The 26,219-nt window shown below is 44.3% G+C and overlaps 1 protein-coding gene across 6 annotated transcripts in view; it reads left to right on the top strand.

The window, feature by feature from the left end:
• The first annotated feature begins 5,158 nt into the window (after positions 1 to 5,158).
• Positions 5,159 to 26,219, top strand: part of SLC38A9 (solute carrier family 38 member 9) — a 78,971-nt gene continuing 57,910 nt past the window's right edge. For 4 of the 6 annotated variants that reach the window (XM_043514773.1, XM_038402781.2, XM_043514772.1 and 1 more), the window contains exons 1-2: positions 5,159 to 5,428; positions 15,155 to 15,302. In XM_043514773.1, coding sequence (XP_043370708.1) covers positions 5,215 to 5,428; positions 15,155 to 15,302 — 362 coding nt within the window. In that variant the 5' untranslated portion in view covers positions 5,159 to 5,214. Of the gene's footprint in view, positions 5,429 to 15,154; positions 15,303 to 23,024; positions 23,298 to 26,219 lie in introns of those variants that run through there. The other 2 variants (XM_038402784.2, XM_038402786.2) reach the window with 2 other exon arrangements.

Here is a 26,219-nt window from a genome sequence, read left to right as displayed (position 1 = left end):
TTTTAGGTGCTAAACTAGAAGTCTCTACTGAGCATGTGAAACTGAGACTTTTTTCAAAGGTTTATAGCTTGTTCAAATCTGGGTGGATTTTCGAAAGAACAGCAAAAGATGCTTCTCTGACAAAAAGGCCAAATTTTGAGTCTTTGTTTCAAAGCATAGGAATGCTGGAGTATCTCAAATAAAAGTTTACCAGAATTTTTATATGGAAAAACAACATATTATTCCCTAAACTCATTTTCAGAAATGGCTGAACTGTTTTGGCTGAAACATTAAAAAATGTTAGCCTGAGGCAGACAACTGTCATGGAAAACTTCAGCCCAAACAGTTGAAGTTTGGCAAAGTTATAAGAAACTGAAAACAGGTTCTTATCATGGGAAATACAAGGCAATACTCATAATAGATGGTGATAACAGCTTCTCCTATAACATTAATAAGATTTTTAAATACCTCATTGGAACACACACAGAATTTGTTTTTAACCTAAAGAAGAATTAGACACTACTTTAAAGTTAATTTATAATGAGGGAGTATTTACACACACTCATCCAAGACAATGATATTTGGTAGCAGGTCTGCCTGCATCCTCAAGGAACAATAATTAGGCAGGACTGAAGACTTTGGCAGTATGTCTCCAGCTCACAGTGGACATATCACAGTTTGTAACACAGAGACCTTTATTGGTCTTCTCATAAGTGGACTTTGATGGATTAGATTTTTATCAGTAGAATGATGGGGTTAGAAAAGACTGCAAGGGTTATCTAGTCTAAACCCCTGCCAAGATGCAGGATTTGTTGCATCTAAACCAGTAGTTCCCAAACTGAGGTTTGCGAAATGTTACAGGGGGTTCTCGGAAAAAAATTCCCTAATGGCGGCCAGAGCTGTTCCTAGGAACCCCGGGCAGCACAGGGCCAGCAGCCTGGCGCCCCTGGACTTCTAAGCAGATCAAAGCAAGCATATCTCACATTGAGGAGATTTAAAGTTCAAGAGTCCTTACACGAAATGGAAAGGGAGATGGATATTTTTTGCTGTTTTTAAAATTAAATAGGCAGCTAGTATTGCTTTTAAAATTATTATGAAGAATAAGTTTAAGCTTTGTTGTAATGTGCGTTGTTTGCCTGGACTGCTCAAGACCTGAATGCTTGTGTAGGAGGAACTGTTTGAGTTGGCTTCTTAAATACCTTCATGCTGTTTCACATCTGATACTCCTTGATGAAACATAGGAGCCTTGTCTTTTATAACTGGCTTATTCAAAGTGATACAGACTATGAAAGTGAGATCTTGGAAGAGTGTTGCTGTTTTCATAATGTAATAAAAATACTGTAATGATAAATAATAATAAATAGTGTGTAATAAGCATGTCATAAAAATAAATTTTATATTTCCAAGATCACTGCTTTTATAATTTATACTCAGGTAAAGGAGAAAATCCCTGGAAATATTCATTTTTAGGAGAGGGTTCGTGAGACTTGATATTTTACTGAAAGGGGTTCACAGGTGGTTAAAGTTTGGGAACCACTGGTCTAAACCATGCAAGACAGATAGCTATCTAGCCTCCTTTTGAAAACCACTAGTGACGGAACCCCCCATAGCAGTCTGTTCCATTGGCCTACTGTTCTTATAGTTAGGAAGTTTTTCCTGATCTAAATCTGCTATGCTGTATTTTGAACCCATTGCCTCTTGTTCTGCCCTCTGTAGCAAAAGAGAATAACTTTTCTCCATCTTTTTTATGGCACCCTTTCAAGTATTTGAAGACCACTATCGTGCCCCCTTAATCTCCTCTTTTCCCAATTAAACATACCCAGTTCCTTCAGCCTTTGCTCAAATGGCTTACATTCCATCCCTTTGATCTTCTTTGTTGCTCACCTCTGGATACTTTCCAGTTTCTCCACATCCTTTCCTTTCTATACATTGGTGACCAAAATTGGACACAATACTCCAGCTGAGGCCTAACTAGCACTGACTAGTGTGACACTGTTACCTTCTGTGACTTTCATGCTATGCCTCTGTTAATGCAATCTTAAATGCATTTGCTTTTTAAATTTTTTTAAATTGCATTTGCCCATTCTGTATTTGTGCATTTATTTATTCTTCCCTAAGTGTAGCACCTTATATTTGTCTTTGTTGAATTTCATTTTGTTGTCTATAGCCCAGTTCTCCAATTTATCAAGATCCCTCTGAAGTTTAGCTCTATCCTCCAAAGTATTCACAATCCTCCTCCAGCTTTGTGTCATCTGCAAATGTAGTCAATGTCAGTAAACATCAATTCACCTTACCCACACAAACCAAGGAAAAAATATTGCCATTGCTAATAACAGAAATTTACAGATCGACTTAGTAAGGAAATGTTTCTTGCGAACCTTAATTAGAGTTTGATTTAAGGATATTTATTTAATATATTTTGACATGTGATGTTGACAATTTGTGTTTTAACAGTTATAAAGCTTTAACTTTTTAAATCTCAGCATCTATTGTCATTAAGTAATTAATGGCTGATCCACCCATGATTTCCCATAGCTGTGCAAATTTAAATCAATAAAAATTAAAAAATGCTTCAAATCCAGACTTTTGTAAAACTGTAAAAATTTAAATAGATAATTTTAAAATGCTTAAAAATAAACATTGATATAATCTGTTGAAATTATTTAAAAAATTAATTTCTGCCAAACCTACTCATGAGAAAGACCCAGCCTGCACAGACATAGTTATTAACATCCCCTTCTTTCAGCCTCCAGCCTATTATACACTAGAATATGTTGTACCTGTTTTCCAACCACAATGCATCTGAACTAGTGCTAGCAATAGTCTTTGGCATTTTTATTACTCTATCTTGAAAACCTGCAGATACTCCCTCATGGTTGAGGCACATTTGTGAATGTGGAGAATCTTGCACCCACTGACTATGCCATGGATGCTCTTCTATGGATAGGTAAAAGTAACTTCACTTCCACAGCTATGCATTGAGCACATCTCACTGTCTCTAAAGTCACATGAAAACATTAAAAAAAAGTTTCTAAGTGGCCCTTTCCCCACTAATCCACTCAAAGATTATCTTCTCTGCATGAAAATGCCAGTCACAAGGGGAATTATTGAGTTTTCCATCATGTGTTGTTTTTACTATTATTGCTGCTGCCACCCGACCATGGGACTCAACAACTGCCCCACACGCTTACTAATTAGATTTGCCAACCCTCCAGGATTGTCAGCTTAATTTTGAATGAAAGATTATGTCAAGTGATGTCAGGAATAGGTCCAACTAAAATTGGCAACCCTATTGCTAATACTATAATTAATGGCCTCTAGAGGTATATCTTGGCTAGGGCCTTGTCTTCACTATGAAATAAGGAATGTTCTAACGTGCCTTATCTAACAGCTTTTTTTGTCATGGTGAAAACAATGCCTAGGATAAAAAACTGGGCTTTTGTGTGTTAACTAGTTCATCCTAACGTATTCTAGAACTCTAGTGTAACCAAGGAAAGTTTTACTTTAGCATAGAGTGAGCCGAGGCTTCCTGGGCTGATCTTAGAGGGGGGCAGGCTGGGCCCCCGCCGAGGGTATGATATTCAAGGGGGCACTGCCCATGTTGGTACCTCCCACCCACCTGACCTGCCAACAGTCAATGGGACTTAGAAGCAACCAGGCAGGTGCAGCAGCATCTGAAGAGGGCGGATGGACCAGTCAGGTGACTCCTCCGACGCAAGGGTGCCCCTCCTCCCCTGCTCTATTGCCATCTGTATCTGCTGCTGCTCCTGTCCCCCTCCCCCTGCCCATGGAGCCATCCCTGGTCAATCTGCTCAGGAGCGGGAACCTGGTTCCTGTCTGCTGCAGAGAGAGAGAGAGAGAGTGAGTGAGTGTGTGTGTGGGGGGGGGGGGAGTGTCTCCCTCCCTTCACCTGTATACCCAATTTCCGCTGAGCTGGGGTGGGGGATAGGGAGAGTGTGTTTGTGTTGGTGTCTCTGGATCCGAAGTGGAAGAGGCCGGCATTGCTGTTCAGGCTCCCTGATCATGCTGACGTGATCACTCAGGCACACACTCTCTTCCCCCCCCCAACACACACACAGTCACACACATTCTCTCTCTCATGCACATTCCCCCCAACACATATATTCTTTCTCTCTCACACACACATTCCCCCAAAACTCAGTGCTGGGCACCCAGCCACTGCAAATTAAGCAGGGGGGGAGGGGAACAGCAGGGCTTAGAGGTGATGGGGGGAGCTGTATGGGTTGGGGCAATGGAGGGAGGAGCCATGGAGGTTGGGGCAATGGGGGAGTGGGGTGCCGGCAGGGGCCAGGGGCATAGTTGCTAGAACCAGGGGTGCTGCCACACACCCGTGGCTTGGTTTCCATTGTATATGAGGTTTATGGTTTGGTTAGATGGCTTTTAGCACCCCCACTATAAACATTTTTCTAGCACCCTGGCCAGGGGCACCAAAATACATGTTTGCCCAGGGTACCCTTTTCACTAGGGCCAACCCGGTTCAGCTCTACCAGCTACCTTGTGCTTAAGTATACTTTACCTGTAGGTTTAAAAAAAAAGAAGACAGGGCATAAAGTATGTGTGTAGGAAGGAGATCAAGGAACCTTTAAGAATCAAGCTGGGCTATGGAGCAGCACACTTTATATACTGTTTCAAAACGACTGCTAACAGAATAAGACAGATCTTCCCCCCTTTTTTTCCAGACCATTAAGCAAAAGCTGCTTTTTTTCAGGCAAGTTAGCTCATTTCCGCTAATTTATCTTGTTGAAAACACCATGGTAGAGAGTTTAATGCCTTCAGCTTGACTTTAGCCCAGCTAAAATTCAACCTTTATACAATCGAGCTATGGGTGTCAAACTGCATCTACACTGGCCGTAAGCATGGAGTGGGGTCCATCAAATTAAACAGTGGCTTGAGCTAACCCGATCGAAATAAAACACCCTTCTCCCTAGTCTGCAGGATGCAACAGAAAACAGGCGTTACGGTAGACACAACCCGTGTGCGAGCCTGGACGTAGCCTGGGGACGCTGGGATTGGTAAAAGGTCTCCCCGCGGATGGGGGAGAAGAGGGTTTACTGCGCAAGTCACTCTGGGAGATACAGGCAGCCTCTCTATGCTGCTATTTACCCTCCCCGGGGAAGAACCTGACGCAAGGCTCTCTGGGAGTTGTAGTCCGCAGCAGGCAAACGTTCCCTTCGCTCGCCTGAGACTCCCCTGCTTCGGAAAACTTCCGAGCCCATGAGCCCTATAGGCTCTAGCCCCGCTCCCCAGCAGCCGTCCCGCCCTTCCTGTTTGTGGCGGCGAAGCACGGGGTTCAGGCGGCCTGCCGGGCGCGAGGGAGCTGCGGCGGAGGCTAGGTCCCGGCTGCTGAAGGTACAGCTCTGTGCTGGGCCGGGCGCTGCCGGTCACGGGGAGGTCAGCCAGCCCTGGATCTGGGGCTCCCGCCGTTGGGGTGAGAAGAGCGCTGTAGACACGAACATCCTGTTAATGCTGCCCCCGGCCCTCCCCATGGCTGCAATGTTGTGTTACAATCCGATCTCGGGGGCCAGGGGAGATAGCTTTAAGGAGCATACCAGGTAGCTGTTTCCATATGCAGAGGAAAGGCAGAGATTTCCGTAAAACACGAGGGGTGAATTCCGAGCCCCACTAATGTTAATGGGAGTTTTGCTATTGCGTTCAGTGGGGCCACGCTTTCATCCTAGCTCTTTATTTCTCTGTCTTGGCTGCTGCGATCCAAGTGACAGCCACCTTTAATATTCAGAGTGAATATCTTACCCTTATAGGTAAGAGATTATATCTTGTTTCAAATAGAAATGACAGCTGTGGCATAAAGCCTGGAAACTTAAGTATTTATAAAAGTAGTACTCCACCTGAAGCCTTTTTAATCTGGAATGAACTAGGATATAGCCACAAAGTTGTGGAGAGTTATATTTTTTATTATTGTATGGTTTATAACTGACCAATTGTAGAAAATGATAGGTCTATCTGCATTGATGATCAGTACAGCATATATTGGGATTGTTATAAAGTGTTGCACTGCTTTGTCCTGACTGATTTACACCATCTGAAACATCTGTTACAGAACTGCCGCATTTTTCACATAGCCCTTTTTTGTGACAGCGTTGTAGAAATCATGTGCTGTTGTAAAGAAAATGAATGTAATTGTCCTCTTTATCACATCATAATAAAACTAATTCTAAATATAACTGGTACAGCCAGCTTAAAGTGATTGATAACATCCTCTACTTCTTGTGCAAGAACTAGATTGGAAAGTTTAAAGGAAGTGTGCTGTTCCGGAGCCCCCAGCTTGTGGCTAGCGTATGACTCTGTCTCACCTCAGACCCTAAAACAGAACACACATTGATGAGTTTAAGTCAACCTTAGAATCCAGCTGTTCCCCGTTCTAGTATTCCCCTTCATCCTAATAAAGAAGTTGGTACAACTTTGAGTTAGTCCCTGGACAAGATAATTGTTTTTAATTGAGTATAATTTGCAAAAAATATTTGAAGATACTGTCCAGTAATATTTGGAAAAGCTTGAACTGTTCTTTGTAAATATTAAGTCATTTCCACATTCAAATTTTATTTTAGGTTAAGATATATTGGTTGACAACTACCATGTCTACTCATTTGTTTCAGATACACTTACTTGGAGTCTGCACTGCCTTCATGTACTATTGTCTTTCCCCAATCCAGTATATTTTAGCAAGATAGTCAGTTTCTGTTTTGTGGTCAGTGAGATGACATGAAGTGGTTTAGTTAAGAGTAGGAAAGATTCATCATTTTGTTGTTAGTTCAGTTTCCTTTGAGTAGATTGTGCTAATTTCAAATAAATATGGTCATTAACATTTAAAAACTACAGTTTTTCATTATAAAAAGTTTAAATAAGTTTTATTTATGCAGGCTAGACAGTCTATGGTTTGCAGTCAAATGAAAATACTGGTTAAAGAACTGAGTTTAGTGTGCTTAAACTGGTTTCCTAGCTAAATTGTTAAAATCCAACCAAACAAACATTCTAGGGCCAAAGTATCAAGTCACGCTTGCACTGTGTTAAAAAGACATGCCTTAAATAGGTTTTTAAAATGTAGTTCTGATATTTTAGCTTTGTTCATAATGGCTGGACAAACCATAGTGAGCCTTTTTACATTAGGGAGTGTTACAAAACTGTTGCTAACAAACACAGTTGCAAGAGCTTTTGTAACAGTGGAAACGCTAATGAAGACACCTCTCTGGCTCCAGCAGCTGTTTTTCAACACCAGTTACTCCTGGGGGAATTCTGTGCCAAATTTTTTTTAAAAAGAACAAGAGTACTTGTGGCACCTTTATGCCACAAGTACTCCTGTTCTTTTTGTGGCTACAGACTAACAGCTGCTACTCTGAAAAAAAAAATTAAAACTCTGTAAATTTTATTTGTCAAAACACTACATAATCACACCAGTTTCAATTATTTTGGTAATTTATTTCAAAATAGCTGTCAGCAAGTATGTTGGTAACAATACAGACACACAAAAATTCCCCACAGGAATAGAAAGTTAAAGAAATCCCTACAACAGTCCAGTTCCCACTTCTTCCCCTGCCCCCCTCTAGCCCAGACACTAACCTCCCCCACAATCCATAAGAACGGCCATACTGGGTCAGACTGAAGGTCCATCTAGCCCAGTATCCCGTCTTCTGACAGTGACCAATGCTAGGTGCTCCAGAGGGAATGGACAGAACAGATAATCATCAAGTGATCCATCCCCTGTCGCTCATTCCCAGCTTCTGGCAAACAGGCTAGGGACACCATCCCTGACCATCCTGGCTAATAGCCATTGATGGACCTATCCTCCATGAATTAATCTGGTTCTTTTTTGAACCCTGTTATAGTCTTGGCCTCTACAACATCATCTGACACAGAGTTCCAAAAGTTGACTGTGTTTTGTGAAAAAATACTTCCTTTTGTTTGTTTTAAACCTGATTAATTTCGTTTAGTGACTAGTAGTTCTTGTGTTATGAGAAGTAGCACTTCCTTATTTACTTTCTCTACACCAATCATGATATTGTAGACCTCTGTCAAGGTTCCTTCCCCACTCTGAACTCTAGGGTACAGATGTGGGGACCTGCATGAAAGACCCCCTAAGCTTACTCTTACCAGCTTAGGTTAAAAACTTCCCCAAGGTACAAACTTTGCCTTGTCCTTGAACAGTATGCTGCCACCACCAAGCGTTTTAAACAAAGAACAGGGAAAGAGACCACTTGGAGATGTCTTCCCTCAAAACATCCCTCCAAGCCCTACACCCCCTTTCCTGGGGAAGGCTTGATAAGAATCCTCACCAATTGGTACAGGTGAACACAGAACCAAACCCTTGGATCTTAAGAACAATGAAAAATCAATCAGGTTCTTAAAAGAAGAATTTTAATTAAAATAATAGAATCACCTCTGTAAAATCAGGATGGTAAATACCTTACAGGGTAAACAGATTCAAAAACAGAGAATCCCTCTAGGCAAAACCTTAAGTTACAAAAAGGCACAAAAACAGGAATATACATTCCCTCCAGCACAGTTTATTTTACCAGCCGTTAAAAGGAAATCTAACGCATTTCTAGCTAGATTACTTGCAGATCAGGAATGCAGCCTTACAACTCCTGTAAAGCTGCATTCCTGATCTGTTCCCCCGCAAAAGCATCACACAGGCAATCAAACCCTTTGTTTTGTTTGTGCATTACTTTGCATTTATCAACATTAAATTTCATCTGCCATTTATTGCCCAGTCACCCAGACGCTCACATCCCCTTCCCAGCCCAGACTTTCACATGCTCCCCTCCAGAGATCAGCCCAGACTTTCACAGACCCTACTCTCCTAGAGCCCAGGGATCCAAAGGGAAAAAGCCTAATGCCGAGTCCTGGGCTTGCACGGAGGTTCCTGCACGCTGCCTCTGTCCTTCAGGGCATGCTGGGAACTGCAGCTGCTGGGAACCTTCCAGTTCCCTCCCCCAACCTTGTCTTCTATATGCAAGCTGGGCTCTGCTAGGCCCAGAGGCCCCTAGTGGTGGGCAACAGTTCTGCAGACCATTTCTGGGGCAGGCAGCAGGGAGGAAATTCTGCAGGCCCAATAGTAATTTTTGCAAAATTGTGCAGAATTCCCTCAGGAGTAACCCAGTATTAATGTAATTTTGCTGTTAGAATTCTCCAGGGAAGACAGGGCCTTTAAGTCTAATGTTCCAATGTGTGGTTGTATGACAGGTTGGATGTCTATGTTCTAACAGTTGTGTCTGCTGTGGATAACATCTTAGGGAACAATATTACATGGTGTAGAGCAAGGCTGTAACTCTAGAAACCTGTAATCCTAGAAACAGTTCTTTAAAATGGTTGTCCCAGCCCTGCTACAAATAAAAAATTAGAACACAGACCTCTAACTGTGTCCCATGGCTGATATGGCTAAACTCATAATATAGATAGACAAATCTCATGGTTCTGCCATTCATTGTGGAGAAGGCCAAACCATGTTAGAACTGTGTTCACATACAGAATTCAAGGGTTTAGGGGTTTTTTTTTGTTTTTTTTTTAAAGCAGCTAGGTTTTTAAAAAGACACCAATATATGATCACTATTCTAGCATGACTTGGGTATTTCTAACAGTCTGGTCGTGTCCACATTGTTAGAAACCAGTTTAGCTGGAACTGTATTTAAAATTTATTTGAAGACATAGGCCCATCCACCCCACCCATGTTGTGTGAGTGAAAAAGCTTGACTTCCTACACCTCAAGGAAATAAAGCACAATTGTATGACGAATATAGGACAACTAGCAACTTCACCCCATGTTATATTCATGGTAGAGAGTTATACATTTGCATTACATTGTATGATTCTTTACATGAATCTCACTGGAGACCTTTTACCTGGTCAAGTGCTCCTTATTCATATATTCTAAGGCTTGAAAGGACCATTTTGATTATCTAATCTCAATTCCTATATAGCACAGGTATAAAATTTCCCCAAAATAATTCCCCGAGCAGATCTTTAAGAAGATCTAATCAGTGACTGAGAATACACCACAACCCTTGGGAAATTGTTCAAATGGTAAATTACCCTCGCTGTCAAAAATTGATGCCTTATTTTCAGTTTGAATTTGTCTAACAAACTTCCAGCTGTTGGATTGTGTTGTACCTTTCTCTGCTAAATTGAAGAGTCCATTATTAAATATTTGTTTCCCCAAGTAGATACTTACAGACTGTCATCAAGTTACCTCTTAATCTTCTCTTTGTTAAGATAAATAGATTGAGCTGCTTGAGTGTCATGTTTTCTAATCCTTTAATACTTCTCTGAGCTCTTCTCTGAAACTTCTTATTTATCAACATCCTTTTTGAACGGAACACCAGACCTAGACACTGTATTTTGGCAGCAGTTTCTCAAGTGCCAAATACAGAGGTAAAATAACCTCTCTCCTCCTGCTCGAGATTCCCCTGTTCATGCATCCCAGGACAGTATTAGCTTATTTGCCACAGCATCACACTGGAAAATCATGTTCAGCTGAATGACTGTCTACCACAACCTGTAAATCTTTTTCAGAGTCAGTGCTTCCCAGGATAGAGTCCCCTGTCCTGTAAGCAGGGCCTATATTCTTTGTTCCTAGATGTATATATTTACATTTAGCTCCTTATTGGATATGGACCAGAGAATTTCAGGGTGGGATTTTTCAACAGCAGTCAGTGTTCGCCTAACTTTATTGTAAAACTCTGACTTCAATGGGAGTAGACTTCATTGGAAGAAGTTAGGCAGGTGTGATTACTTTTCAAAATCCCAACCTTAAGTATCAAGTAAAGGGACATCCGTTAACTATAGTACTGGAATTACCCTCTGGGGAGACCAACATTTCCATCCAAATATTAACTTCATATTAGAGGGAAAGTTCAACCTGTGGGTGAGGGAGCTTTAGCCAGCCACTCCACCAACACTGCCTGCTGCAGGGAAGATAGAAAGCAATGAACTGAACCCAGGTGCAGTGCTTCTTCCCTCAGCCCTCCAAGTAACATTGTAGGCTAAGGAGAATGCTTATTGCAGCCTTCCTCTCCCAGCCCCTTTCCTCTCCCAGTTCCTACCAGTGGCTGCAGTGACATGCCAGAAGAGAGAAGGGATGGCAGAAAACAAATCCCTGGGGATAAGAGGATAGAGAATAGAAGACCTAGAAAGAAGGGCAGAATATGGATGGTGGGCAAATAGAGGACCTGGGGAGTAGAGTGATTTTTGAAGGAGGGGAAGAACTCAAGATACCAGGGCTGGGGGAGAAGATAGATACAGTGATTATAATTAAGTGTTCAGATTATGGACATAAACACACACCCCCCCTTTGTTAAAAGATTAAGGTACTTAAAAGCACTTAAAAGTTAGAAGTCTCTCCCTTTCCCCCAGCCAACCCCCTCTGCTCACAGTCCCCATGTTCAATGGCTCCTAGGCTCCCTCCTTGGTCTTCTTGTTGAATCTCACTGTGGCTCCCTGCAAGCTCCTTGTCCCAATGTATTCTCCCTGCTTCCACCCCTTTAGTCCAACTCTTAACCTGACTGCATTTGAATCAGGCACCCTCCTCCAGACTGCCTGTGCCCTGCAATGGGAGGAGGGAAGACATCAAAAGCACAGAAGACACGAGCTCCCTGCTCTCGGTGCCAGAGCCTGGCCTCAACATGGCCCATAGCAGCATGGATCTGCAGTTACATGGGAAGTCCTGCTCAGCCTCAGGCTGGACCATGCCCACTACAGGCAGACCCTTCAGGGAATTTACTTGTGAAGCTTTAACAAGTCTCTGCTCATGAGATTTTTTTTTTCCCCTAAGGCTTGTAACTTGGCTAAACTTGTATGAATTTTCACAGGGATGGCAAGAGGTACATCTCTGAAATACAGACCATTCTCCTCCCCTCCCCTGCCAAATGTCAAGTCCCTGCTCTAAAGCATGGGGTGTAGAGCTTGTATAAAAAGTAACACATTTTCCCTTAGCTTCATTTTTGAAAACAGCTGAACTGTTTGTGAATTTCAGTCAAAAACCTTCAGTCTGAGAAGGCAGACACTCCACATGGGAAATTTCAGTCTGAACAATTAAAGTCTGGATGTTATAAGCAACTGAAAATAGGGTCTTATAAGAGGAAGAGTGGGGCAACCTTAATAGATGGTGCTACCAGCCCATCTATTATATAGTGATTATAAAGGACCCAGCAGAGGTGGGGATGGCATTGGAGGGGGTGACTAGCAAGGACCTAGGGGGAGCAGTAGATCTTGATGGGGAAACAATCAAGGACCTTGGCAAGGAAGATACAGAGGGATAACCAGGAACCCAGAGCATACTGCTGGCAGCAGAGGAGTGAGGAAGTGGGAGGGGGGATCCAGAGGAACATGACCAAAGACCTGGGTGGGGGGGGGGGCAGTTTTTGATGGGCACCAAATATTCAGAAAATGAGAGGAGAGATTGTAAATATGAGGCTGTGGGAAATAAGACTAGAGAGAAATGGTTGAAGGTGAGAGAGACAGACAAAATAGAGGAGAGAAAATAGGGACATGGAAAGGTGTTTTTATTTATAGAAACTTTGCTTTTAAGTGTTAGGATAAACTTATCCTTCAAACGGCCTGGATAACTCCACCTCTTCCTGCTTATCTGTCTCTTAGCATATCATTCCTGTCCACTTTACCAATTACAGTAGTTTTGATGCTGTTTGTCCCACTTGTCCCTTAAGTGCATTCAAGCCATACTGTCTCCTGAAGACCAGATGTGTGGAATGCCTACATGAAGCTTGCCAGTTAGATCTTCTAATTTACTTGATTTATTTTTCCAATAAAAAAAAGCTAGCTTTGTGTAAGTTCACTGATATTCCCCAGTCTTTCCTCCTCTTTGTTACTGCTTGTTTGCAGTCATAGCACCTTGTCTGTGAACTTACTGGGGTAGGGAAACAGGTCTTCTCTGTACTGGCAGGTGCCGAGCATGCTTGTGAGTGCTATTAAAATAAGTTTCTTTATCAAATGTAAAGGTGGCTTGGCTGTTTTCAGCAGCTTTCAAGATTCTGGTCTTTCGTCCATTGTTTGCTCTGATGGATGGTAAATGTATCAACTTCTCCTTATTATGGCAAGAGGGAACAGATTTTATGCTTGTATTGAGATTTTCTTGACAATTTTGCTTTACCAGTTTCCCAGCCTTAGGCCTGATTTGTTGGGGGGCAGGAGACAACTTCACACCTTCTGTGGGCACTACATATCACCTTCATTTAGTTATCAAGTGTTAATACATACTGTTTCTAGTCTTTGTTCTTAGCCCAGTGCAGATGTGACCTACAGAAAACTAACAGTAGTTAGCTAGAGAAATTGCAGACAACCCATTTCACCTTGGTTAGCTATTAACCTGAAAGCTGTGGGAGAATGGCTTTTGTGCCTTCTCAGCTGGTTTAGGATGCCTCAAGATGGCCTAAAAGGGTTGTGTTTTCTGTATGTTTTGTTTTCATTACAAATATAATGTTGAAAAGTCACAAGTCAGGTCCTTGAATTATGGGTTGGAGAGGATGTTGAGTTCAATCCCCACCTCTGTTCACCGTACCTAATCTAAGCCTGGGAAGCTATGTGGTCTGAGACTTTGGCTTGGCTAGGAAAAGTGGTCAAGTTTAGGTTCTTAGCCAACACATACTACCAAACCCCAAACTTTTTCTTACTGTAGATGGAGGGTAATACCTTTGTAGCACAGTTGAACTGGTTAATGCTTTTGGAGCTCATCCTTGGCATTGTGAGATTTAGGAAATTAACTTCAAATATTTAAGATTACTCCTCCATTTTGAAAGGCAGTCCTTGGATACTTTAGATTGTAAACTTTCTCAGTAGTTCTGTGGCGTATAATTCTCACAGCCATTATAAGCACAACAATTAGAGATTTTACTGTATCCTGAGACAATCCAACAGGTTTTATCATTTGCAACATCCACCTCCAACCATAAGTTCACACATCGTACACTTTTGCCATGTACCCTTCCTGAAGTGAGATTTTCACAATATAGCAAGTTTTCTATAAATTGCTAGCTTCTCGACAGCTAAACTTGGGTTATCTACACTAGCACTTTTGTTGGTAAAACATAAGTTGCTCAGCGGTGTGAAAAAACTACACCTCTGACTGACATAAGTTACACTGAAAGAAGTGCCAGTGTGGACAGCACTATGTCAGTGACAGACGCTCTCCTGCCAACATAGCTACTGCCACTTGTTGGGGATGGTTTAATTATGCTGATGGAAGAGCTCTCTCCTGTTAGCATAGAGCAACTACATGGGAGATCTTACATGCTGCAAGGTCTCTAGTGTAGATTTAGCCTTAGATTAGATTGAAGGTCAGGGAGGAGACAAATACTGGACACTCAGAGAATGACTAATGTTTTTTTTTAAGTGCCTTGCCTGTTCATGGGAACTAAAAAAAACAAAAAAGGATTTGCAACATGCTTTGAGATTCCTGGCTGGAAGGCCCTAAATAGAGGGCTGTGCTGCACCAGGATTTCTGATCTTTATTTTGGGAAATATACAAAAAAAATCTTTGTGCAACCTTTAAGATGTATTTTCTGGAAAGTTTGCAATAGAGGAATGAAAAAAAAGCATTTAGTCCACTGCATGGGATAAACTGTTCTCAATTTCACAGTTGCAAACTGGAAGTAATTTCATTGAAATCAGTGAATTTACTTCAGTTACACCAGTGTAAGCTTGAGAACAGAAGTTAGTCCCATGTTATGAAGGTTTAAACATGACAAAAGCTTAGAAGGAAGTCATCCTTTAACATTAATTTGAATGCTGTGGGCCCGATTTTCATTTGTGATCAGCATAGCCTGGGAAAGATGAGGAACGGTGGCTGTGGCCCCTGGATTCTGAGGCCAGCTAGGGAGGGACCTGTCTAGTCCTCCACAAGGGTGCTTTAATTTATGCATGGCTGTTCCAGCAGCTGGAGAATAAAGGTATTCTGGCTGCATCCCTACACTGGAAGCAGTAGCATGCTGTAGAGACACTATGCCCGCTATCCACCACCAACCAAGTTCCTTTTATGAAAGGGGAATTTCCAGGTAGCTTGTTAAGTTGGCTTTCTGGCTGCCTTGTACCACCTGGACTCTATATGCATGTAAGCTTCTGCCCATGCCAAAGTTGTAACAGGATCAGGACATTAATTACTAATTACAATTGTCTTGTTTCACTTGTTTAGGTCAGAATAATTTACAGGATCTAGAAGAAATGCATTCTTCAAATATGGAAGAGGATACCAAACCTCTCCTGATCCCTGTTGGAGGTGATGAAAAAGATTATGGAATCATGAACATTCAGTTTGATCCAGCAGACTTAAAATGCAAGAGGTATGGGGCACTCTAATCTTTTAGAGGGATCATGATAATGACTTATCTTTAAAAGAATTCAATAAAGATAGGTTTCAGAGTAGCAGCCGTGTTAGTGTGTATTCGCAAAAAGAAAAGGAGTACTTGTGGCACCTTAGAGACTAACAAATTTATTTGAGCATAAGCTTTCATGAGCTACAGCTCACTTCATCGGATGCATTGAGCTGTAGCTCACGAAAGCTTATGCTCTAATAAATTTGTTAGTCTCTAAGGTGCCACAAGTACTCCTGTTCTTTTTTCAATAAAGATAGAAGCCAAACCTTTTTGGTCTGGTTATTTTAATAACTAAAAATCCTACTGTGTGTCATTGGTGTTATTTTTAAATACCTCCTGAGTTAAGTTATAACTATATCCTTTTCTATTCTATTCTTTTCTAGGAAGAGACATCTATTAAGTTGGCTGAAAAACTTGACAATTCAGGGAGGGTAGTGCAGGATTCCTGTCTTTTTATATGTGAGAACTTGTTAGAAAGGATATTGGTAGCTTTCCAAATCTATCTTAAACTGAATAGATCTAGTGAGTACATACTGATTCCCATGTCTATTAAGATTTTTAACCTTATAAAATTTAAGACCTCAGACTTAAATGGTGGAAGTATGCAAGAGATTGCATGGCTGTGTGCATACAGGTATATAAATAAATGCTGTGTGTATATATTAATTCATAGGCACATAAGAGTTTAAAAATGCATGAGTGCGCCTATAGGAAGGGAAACCCACTGACAGGCTGCTTGGAGGGCCTCCAAAAATCATTATGCTTCAGAAACAGGCAATCCTGCAGCATTCTTAGGGAAGTGATGGCAGCATGTCAGCTATATTTAGTACAATTATAGGTGGAGTTTGTAACATTAAGGCTGTCTGACATGTCCCCATTTTAAGATTTTTCAGTTGTTTATAATTTTGCCAAACAAGTCAGGCTGAAATTTTCCATGCTGGGTGTCCAATTGCCTCTGGCTGAATTTTTTGGAAAATAAAAATGTTGACACTTGAGTTGGAGATGTGGGGGGAAAGAGACGTCTGACAAAGAGCTGGAGTGTAGAGGGAGAACAGACTGGCTGGGCAAGTGGACTGGAACTAAGCTGTGGGGACAATTGTCATGACTGGAGCTTGGGTGGTCATATCCATTGGTCAGAACAATAGCAGTCAGAGGGTGGGAACCACATCAAAGGTTGGAGCCAAGGGTCAGGGACCAGGAGTTTGCTCTTGGACTCCTGACCCCAGCTCTATCCAAGAGGCAGGTCCATCACTATGGCTGGCAGGGGAGTCCACATTATTGTGCACACACTTCCTGGAATTCCTCCTGGGCTAAAATAAGGCACCTGGACCCATCAGAAGCCACAAGGGAAGCCTTCCAAGGTGTTTATCACCATAGGGTCTAAGTGATGATGCATACTTCCCTATCATGGCTGCCAGGTAGTGGCATAGAGGTGTTGGCAATCCTGCAGACACCAGCATCTAGCCCCTATAGAACCTAACAATGCCACTGGAGTTTGGAGAAGCAGCCCAGGAAGAGACATTGGGACTAGTTATCTGTGTGGACAAGGAATATGGGTAGAGGGGGTATGTGATGTGAGGTCAGGGGGAAGATGGGATGTCAGTGGGGGGGCAAGAGACATCAGATGGGAACTAAGGGCAGGGAGAACTGGAACTGGCTGGTCAAGGAGATTGGGACTGGAAATGTGTGGAGTCGGACTTTGACAGGGAGCCTGAAGGGGTGAGATTAGTACAATCAAGGAGACCAGGATGAGAAGCCTGGGGCAGGGATCCTATGGAGGGAGTCAGGGGGGAGTATGTGATCATGTAATTAAAAACCATCATAATCCATACACACAAGTGGGGCTGAATTAAGGATGCACAGACAGCATTAATTCTGGCATTTCCTAACTTTTGAATGCTTAACTTTGCAATCTTAGTAATGTTCTTTTAGCATAGTTTGTGTATAATTTCTTATGTCCTTAAAAGTGCAAGCTAAAAACAAATTGCATTATATGGCATCATATTCACACTCACATGGTCAGCAGCAGGGTCAGAATCTTTAGATCCACCACACAGACCTCTGCCACTTGGGCTAACAGAGTAACTGATAGCAGTAATAGGTTGTCATCCTCTAATGGAGCAGCATTAGAGGATGGAACACTACCAGTTTTACAGATATTTGCTGACAGCAGAGGGATGGTGAGACTCAAGAATCTTGGGTTCCGTTCCAGGCTATGGAGAGGAGCATGTTCTAGTTGGCTCAGACTCTTCTGCCAACTTCCTCCCCAGCCTTGATCCCTTTTGCCTATTCCCCTCCAACCTCTCCTTGTCTCAGTCCTATCACTTCTTTACCCTAGGCTTATTCCAGTTTCAGTCTCCTCACTTAGAAATTCCTGGTCTTTATTCCTCAGGTTTCACATCCTAGTCTCCTTGTACAGGAAGTTCTCATCTCCCACTCCAGACATCAAGTTCCAGTCCCACCCTCACACCCAGTCTACACCTGCTCCCAGTTTCCTTGTCCAGCCATTCCTAGTTCCCTTCCAACCCTCCCCACCTCCTTGCCCCAGTCTTTGTCCAGCCAGGCCCAGTTCCTCCCTCCCAACTCATCATCTAAGCCAGTGGTTTTCAAACTGCAGGTCATGACACAGTAGTGGGTCACACTAGGTGGCAGCAGCCCCAGTCAGCACTGCCAACCAGAACATTAAAAGTCCCATTGACAGTGCTGCCCGGCTAAGGCAGGCTAGTCCTATTCTGACACCACGCTGTGCCCTGGAAGCGGCCAGTAGCAAGTCTGGCTCCTAGGCCAGGTGGGGCCACAGGGCTCCACATGCAGTCCCCATCCCAAGTACCAGCTCTGCACTCCCATTGTTCGGTTTGGGCAGTGCCAGGAGAGAGCTGTGGAGAGCCACTTGTGTACCTCCACCTAGGAGGTAGACCTTCTACTGGTCATTTCTGGGGCACAGCATGGTCTGTGGTGCCAGGACAGGCAGGAAGCCTGCCTCTGCACCTCAGCTACACCACTGGCAGGGAGCCATCACAGGTAAGCCTGTGCCCCACACCTCCCAAACCCAGACCACCCTCCTGCACCCCAAAGCAATCATCCTTAGCCCCACCCCAGAGCCTGCACCCACAGCCCACAGACCTGATCCCCTCATGTACTCAAACCCCCTGCCCTAGCCCAGAACCCCTCCCAGACCCTGAACCCCTCATTCCAAGCCCCACCCTGCAGCCCTCACCCTCCGCCCCAAGCTCCTCCCACACTCCAAACCCCTCAACCCCAGCTCTTGGGTTGCAGAGATCAACAATTTTCTTCAACTGGGTCACCAGAAAAAAAAAGTTTGAAAACCCCTGATCTAAGCTGTCTCTCTCCTTCCCTACTGGCCTCCATTTTTCTCCCCCTACCCCCATATTCCCTATCCTCCCTGGTTCCCAGTGCCAGTCTGCCTTCCTCATCCAGACTCCTGCCCCAGGCTCCTTGTCCAGCCTGTTTCAGTTCTACAGCCACCCACACTGTCTCCTCAGCAAGTATTTCTCCCCTTCTCTACCTCCACCTCACCAATTCCTAGTCCCAGTCCTTGCCCACCAAGTCCTAATCACCCCCCTCTTCCTTATTTTAGCTAAGTCTGCTCCCCCAGCCACCAGTTCATACCTGCCTGTTTCCATCCCCATTTCCCAGTCTCATTCTCTATCTTCATCACAACTCCCATTTCAAATTTCTGTCATCCCTGGCAGCCTCCAGGATCTCACTCACTTGCCCTGTTCTCCCTTCTACCTCACCCACCCCAATTCTGGTACTTTGCCCTGTGCACTCAGTTAAAACTTTTTTCTCTGCTGCTCGGGCCCAGCAGGGGGTTGGTGGGGTGTCATTGAGGGCACAGGAGAGACAGGCTCCCATTCTCAGCTATGGTGCCTGGCCCACAGCAGCCCAGAGCTGTGATGGCAAGGGAAATCTTGCTCATCCCCAAGCATACATTTCAAGTTCATGCTCCAATGCATGGGGCAGTAGAGGGTCTCAAAGTAAAGGTCACCAGAATTTAGTATGGTCAAAACAGCATGCTTTTCTTTGGCCTCATTCTTGGAAATGGCTTAACCACTTTGCCTCAAACTGAACTTTTTTTGGAAAATTTCAGCCAGACACCCAACATGAAAACAGAGCCCAAACTGCTGGCAACATTATAATCAACTGACAACAATGTCTTATGAGAGGTCCTGGGAAACCTTAATGTTAGATGGTACTGCTAGCCCCACCTATAACTTATGTTCTTAAAACTCAAAATTATCCTGCAGTTGAAAATAGAGTAATAGAATACAACATGTCAGGTATCACTGCATTCTTTTAATAAATACTAATTGTAAGACAGCAATATTTAGTAAGTGGGAGGGAAAAGCCTGTCTCACCATTAATGGAGCATCTAACCTACTTTTCAGGTAGAGGGAACAGCACCATGCTTCCTCTTGGACATTACTCATTGATCTATTTGGCTCTGCTACTTTGTCTTTTCACCAAGCACTGCATCTCTGGGATGCTGTATGCACAAAAGAGATGTAGATAGCAAGGTCTTCTCCAAAAAGCCTCACTTCTCTGGCAGGGAAACAAGATCTGCATAAAAGAGCCCCCCCAACATGGGCATGGGCTAGGGTGACCAGATGTCCTGATTTTATAGGGTAGCCCCAAATATTTGGGTCTTTTTCTTATATAGGCACCTATTACACCCCCGCCCCTCCATCCTTCACACTTTAACTGGTCATCCTACCATGGACACTAATGCAGGAGCACATCCCTGTGGGCTGATTTCCTGCCATCCACTTTTGCTGAGTCTCTAATGACTGAAAGTCTTCAAGCTTACATGCAAGTCAAGGGCAGTGAGCCTCCAAGACATGGGTCTCTGCATTCCTGTTTTGTTTCCTTCTCATTGTCTGTGCAGACCTGCTATTTTCTGCTTCGTGCTTGGCCTCTTGGAGCAGCATTTTTTTCCCCATACAGCTGGGCCTATAGTAATGGCAGGCTTGCTCCCTCCTTAACTTGTGAGCAGACCCATGACTAGCCAACTGGCTGGGAGGTGAGATGCTCAGGACAGGTAGACAAACTCACACTAGCTCAGCTTGAGCTAGTATGCAAAAAAAATAGCAATGTGGATGTTATTGCATGAGTTGCAGCTGAGGCTAGCTGCTGGATTCTAAGGCCACCTGACTGCTGGTCCAAGCTTAGGTGGCTAGCCTGAACCACTGCCCGAGCTGCAATGTCCATGCTGCCATTTTTAACTAGTCAGTCTACCTGTGCCATGAATCACACTTACCAGCTGCAGCAGAGACATATCCTGTATGTCATTGTCGTTAGGGCTGTCCCCAATCTTCCTAGCTGGCCTCAGCCCAGGGGTGCTGGAACAACTTTTATTGTGGGGATGCTGAAAGCAGAAATCATGCATTTGGGTTATTACTACAAGCCGGGGGTGTAGCAGGATCCCCAGCACCTATACCTAAGCTGGTTCTCTTGATTACTTGTCCTTCCTTGAGTCTAATCTGTAAGCAGCAGCTGCAGCAAAGAAAAGGATTTTGGTTAGAGAGTTACAGAAAAGTGCTAGGAGCAGACACTCAGCATCTCTCAGAACTAGCTGCTTTCACCTTGAAGTAGATCAGGGTGGCCAACCTGAGCAGGAGCCAGAATTTACTAGTGTACATTGCCGAAGAGCCACAGTAATACATCAGCAGCCCCATTCCCCCTTCTCCCCAATACCCCTTCCCCATACCTCCCACCCACCAGCAGCCCCACCGATCAGCACCTCCCCCTCTCCCTGCACCTGTTTTGTGGTGTGCAGGAGGGTCTGGACAAGAGGAACAAGGACATAGCAGGCTCAGGGGAGGGGCAGGGCCTGGGCCTGTGGAAGAGCCTGGGGTTGAGCAGTGAGCACCCCCTGGCACATTGGAAAGTTGGCACCTGTAGCACCAGCGTTGGTGCCTATACAAGGAGCAGCTCTTTAGAAGTTAATATGCAGCATGTGGCTCCAGAGCCACAGGTTGGCCATCTCTGAAACAGATGGGGCTCTTACAGGTAGCCTAATCTAGTGATATCTGCTTCCATTACAAGGCTCACTTTTTCTTGCCTTCATCTGCAGCAGTGGCCAGTGTTGCTAGAGCAGAAGGGAAGAGCGAGGCCAGCTGCTCTGATGTGCCTCAGCTAAAAGCAATTTTGAGAGAAGTGGAGTCAGTGCCCCTGCTGCCTCTCAATCACCCAGATCTAGCTTCTCAGCTCTGCTGCCTTTCTGAGTACCAAGCTGTCTGTGAGGTGCAGTTTGCATAAGAGACCCAAAGATGGCACTGTTATCTTTGGAAAGACTTTCCTCTCCACCATAAACTTAAGATTGCTGAATAGCAGCATAGCCACCAGTAGGGATGCACACCTCGCATAGTCTTCTTTGTCCGAGTCTCCAGTCCCTGGAAAGGGTTTGCGATGGGGTGCTCCACTCACCACTAGCATGGCACCTCCTCCTAGTCACTTTGGCAATTAGCTCTCAAAGTCAATGCTCCTTCCTGTGGTTGCACACCATCACCCTCTCTCTCAGGTCTCTAGGGTTGCCAACTTTCTACTTGCACAAAACCAAATGCCCTTACCCCATCCCCACTCCCTCCATCTGTTGCTCACTTGCCTGTCCCACCCTCACTCACATGCTCATTGTCACCAGGCTGGAGCAAGGGGAGGTGTGAGGATTCTGGCTGGGGGCAGGGATGAAGGAAGGTGCCCCAGGCTGGGAGCAAGAGGTTCAGAGAGCAGGAGGGGGCTGCAGGTTAGGACTAAGGGGGTTAGAGTGCAGGGGGTGTGAGGGCTCTGGCTGCAGGCTCTAGGGTACAGTTTAGGATAAAGGGTTTGGAGTGCATGCCAGACTGGAATTGAGGGGTTCAGAGGGCAGGAGGGGGAATCAGGGGCAGGGGAGACAAGGGTGCATGCTCTAGGCAGTGATTACCTCAGGCCACTCCCAGAAACAGTGGCATATTCCCCCTCTGGCACCAACACAGAGGCATAGCCAGGCAACTACACAATGCCCTATCCACTGCCCACAGTTCCCGGCCAATGGGACCCACAGAGCTAGTGCTTGGGGTGGGGCAGCATGCGGAGACCCCCCCTGGCTGCCCCTATGCGTAGGGGCCAGAGGGCTATGCTGCTGCTTCCCAGAGCCTCAGCAGGCAAGGAGCCTGCCTTAGCCTTGCCAGCAACCAGTCCTGTAACAGCCAGTCAGCAGTGCTGACCAGAGCCACCAGGGTCCCTTTTTGACTAAGCATTCTGGTTGAAATTTCAACACCTGGCAACCCCACCTGAGTGAGGTCTAGAGGGCCTCATCCTAGGGAGCACAGTGTCCTCTTCATGACCTAGCCACACAGACATGTCACTTACCATTTCCCCCACTTCCAGGGCATATCAAAGTCCTTTCTTCATTAGTTGTAAGCAGTCTTCCTATTCTTTGCCTGAAGTACTACATCCTTGGTATCTGGCAGGAAACCCCAGGCCTACCCTCTACTCCAGGTTCCAGTTCAGAGACCCTTGACCCATCAGTTCTGCCTCTTCCATAGGCTGCTTCCTACAACTTCTAGTGTCCCTCCTTGTTCTGGGCTGGCTGTAAGCCCCCTTGCCAGGGAGCAGTTATAGCTTTTCTTCGGACCTCTTGTCTACTGCCAGTTTCCTGGCTTTATAGGCTCCACCTATTCTTGCCCAGCTGAGCCTGCTTTCAGGCTTCCCTGCTTCTTGGCTCCCCCTCCAGGTGCAGCCTGTGGAGTTAATTGGCCTGCCTGGCCAAGTTAACCTCTTCTAGTTGTGTGTGGGTGGTGTATTGACTCGCACAAAGTGGGCTGTCTGGTTTTAGGAGCTATAGGTAGGAGAGGAAAGATTTGCCTTATGCTAAGAGTAGAAGATGAGAGAGAGCAGCGCAGGTGTACTAACAGAAGGCTTTTTTTTTTAATCCTGTTCTGTGGCTACCATGATCAGAAACAGGTTTGTGGTGTTTATCCGCTGTTGGTTGGTTCTAGAATATTCTTTCCTTTTTGTGTGTATGTCTTCCTGTGATTAGTTTAATGTTGTTGTATTTTTAAAGGTTTTTATGTTTAGTATTTGTCTATTGTTGTATGTTATGAGATGTTATTGTTTGTTTTCATAGTTGACTCTTTGCCCAGTTAATAGGTCTTGTTAATTATTCTGAGTAGTCTTAGATAATTTTTTAAAAACTGTAAGGTGGTCAATTGGATTTATTGGTTTAAAATGTGTTGTTGAATTGTACAAAAAGTAGTTTTTTACTGGTATATAACTATGTCTCTTAAAGAAAAAATCATTTACAATTCTAGTATTTTTTTTGTTAATCCAGTACAGATTTTTTTAAATAACAATACAAATGTATTAAAGTTGACACTGTTGCTTTTTTATTTCTTTAGTATTTCTAATTATTCCATATGAATGATTTGCTAACTATGTAATTCTCAGGTTGCTGGTATATCTTAGTATAGTAAGTTTGTAGAGACCTTAATTTTGGGATGTCACCATACAGCTGCAGCAGCAGTACCTATTGAGTTAAAGTTAGGGTGAGGTTTTTGCCTTTCAAACTCTTTGATTATAACATACTTATGTAAATAAATTCTGTAACTGTCTTAAGGAGTGTTTGGAGTTGTGAGGATGATACTTGAAGGCAATTGTGTTAGAAGTAATCCTCCAACATAAAAGTGCTTGAAAACCACTGTAGTGGATGTTTCTGGCCTTCTGCTACACGGGAAACTAATGGGAGAAAAAGGCAGGGGGTTTAAAAAGAATGAAAGGGTGGAAGTTAAGATGAAAGAAGATGCAGGAGCAGTCAGTATGAAAAATAAACCTGTCTAAATTTCACTGGTGAAAAGCGTATTAGCATGGGGGGAGGGAGTCAAGGAGTTTCTTTTCTTCAGAAGTGGTTCTCTTTTCCCTTTTTAAAGTTTTCTTGTATATAGAGATAGACATATTTGAAGACTAAAATCTTCTGACCACAGAAGAGGTGTAGCTAAGTGCATAGTGTAAAGAAATAATAGACTATGTAATTGAGCAAAAAGGTTCTTCTCTGTGTTTTTTCTTTTTGCAGGAAGGGATTTGTTATTTCCACAGCTGAGTTAATATCCAGAGTATTTAATGATGAAATTATTACAAAACTCAAATGTTGGTGCAAGGGGATTCCTAGCATTCTGGTCACTTTTTGACTGCTACTGTATATTGTGGATAGTTCTCTGAAAACATCCACTCAGTTACTCCAAGATCTTTCTTGAGTGGTAACAGCTAATTTAGACCCCATCATTTTATCTGTATAGTTGGAATTATGTTTTCCAATGTGCATTACTTTGCATTTATCAACATTAAATTTCATCTGCCATTTTGTTGCCCAGTCACCCAGTTTTGAGAGATCCTTTTGTAGTTCTTCACAGTCTGCCTGGGTCTTAAATATCTTCAGTAATTTTGTATCATTTGCAAATTTTGCCACATGCCCAGGTTTGCTCTGGACTCTATCTTCAGATTGGGTTTGGATGTAGAGAACACAAAAATCACTTTCCTGTCCTGAACAGATTGGGGACTTCTCCGCTTGGAGAAAGTGGCACTGTAGGTCTGCCCACGTAAGCTCATGGATCCAGTTGGTGTCCTCAGAGAATCCCACCCAACCAACAGGCCAATGATTGCTAGCCACAACCACATGTTGAGCAAGACCATAGACCAGGGGTGGGCAAACTTTTTGGCCCGAGGGCCACATCTGGGAATAGAAATTGTGGGGTGGCCCATGGATGCTCACAAAATTGGGATTAGGGTATGGGAGGGGATGAGGGCTATGGTTGGGGGTATGGGCTCCAGGGTAGTGCCAGAAATGAGTTCAGGGTGCGGGAGGGGGCTCCGGGCTGGGGCAAGGTTCCGGCTGGGGGTGTGGGCTCGGGGTGGGGCTGGAGATGAGGATTTTGGGGTGTAGGAGGGTTCTCTGAGCTGGGATCAAGGGATTTGGAGGGCAGGAGGGGGCTCTGAGCTGGGGCAGGGGATGGGGTGTGGGAAGGGGTGCAGGCTCTGCCTGGGGGTGTGGGCTCTGGGGTGGGGCTGGGGTTGAGGGGGTTGGGGTGCAGGAGGTTGCGCCAGGCTGGGATCGAGGGGTTTGGAGGGTGGGAGGGGGATCAGGGCTGGGGCTTGGGGCACAGGGAGAGGCTTAGGGGTGCAGGCTCCAGGCAGCGCTTTCCTCTGGTAGGTCCCAGCCAATGGGAGTTTCTGGGGTGGTGCTTGGGGCAGAGTGCAGCGTGGAGCCTCCTGGCTGCCCCTAGGCATAGGAGCCAGAGGGGGGCCATGCCACTGCTTCTGGGAACTGCATGGAGTGGCCCCTGACCCTGCTCCCTGGCTGGAGCGCCAGAGCGTGGCAAGCCCGAGACCCCGCTCCCTAGCAGGAGCCCAAGGGCCAGATTTGGCCTGCGGGCTGTAGTTTGCCCACCCCTGCCATAGACACACTGGTGACTAAACCAATGTCCTGCGCTCATTTCTCTCTTCTTTCCAATTGCTCCCTGAGATCATCATGATTCCTTGATGTGACAGAATGGAGTGGGAGTGAAGGAATCCCGAATACATTGACACAAAACAAGAGGAAGAAAAAGCAGACCTCAAGAAATTCCTGAAATACTCCTCTACAACCATAGTTTTTTTCTCAACTGCTACTAAATCACTGGACTATCTCTTCATCAATCCAGGCTACTTTCATACTCATTGTGAAAAACTTTTTGCTTATAATAGTTATGAAGATTGCTCACACCCCTCTCTTGGTGACATGAACTATACGGTGGTCACTATCAAAAGCACATTTCCCTGATGCCCTGCTCTCTGTAGAATACTTGTTCAAATTAATGATCTCTGGTCTCCATCTGTAAGGTGCTCTACGGTATG

The sequence above is a fragment of the Dermochelys coriacea genome, chromosome 5 (assembly GCF_009764565.3).
Source record: "Dermochelys coriacea isolate rDerCor1 chromosome 5, rDerCor1.pri.v4, whole genome shotgun sequence".
In the NCBI taxonomy this organism is placed as follows: Eukaryota; Metazoa; Chordata; order Testudines; family Dermochelyidae; genus Dermochelys; species Dermochelys coriacea.
The sequence above is the reverse complement of the archived record's forward strand: the minus strand, read 5'-3'. Positions and strand labels throughout refer to the sequence as shown.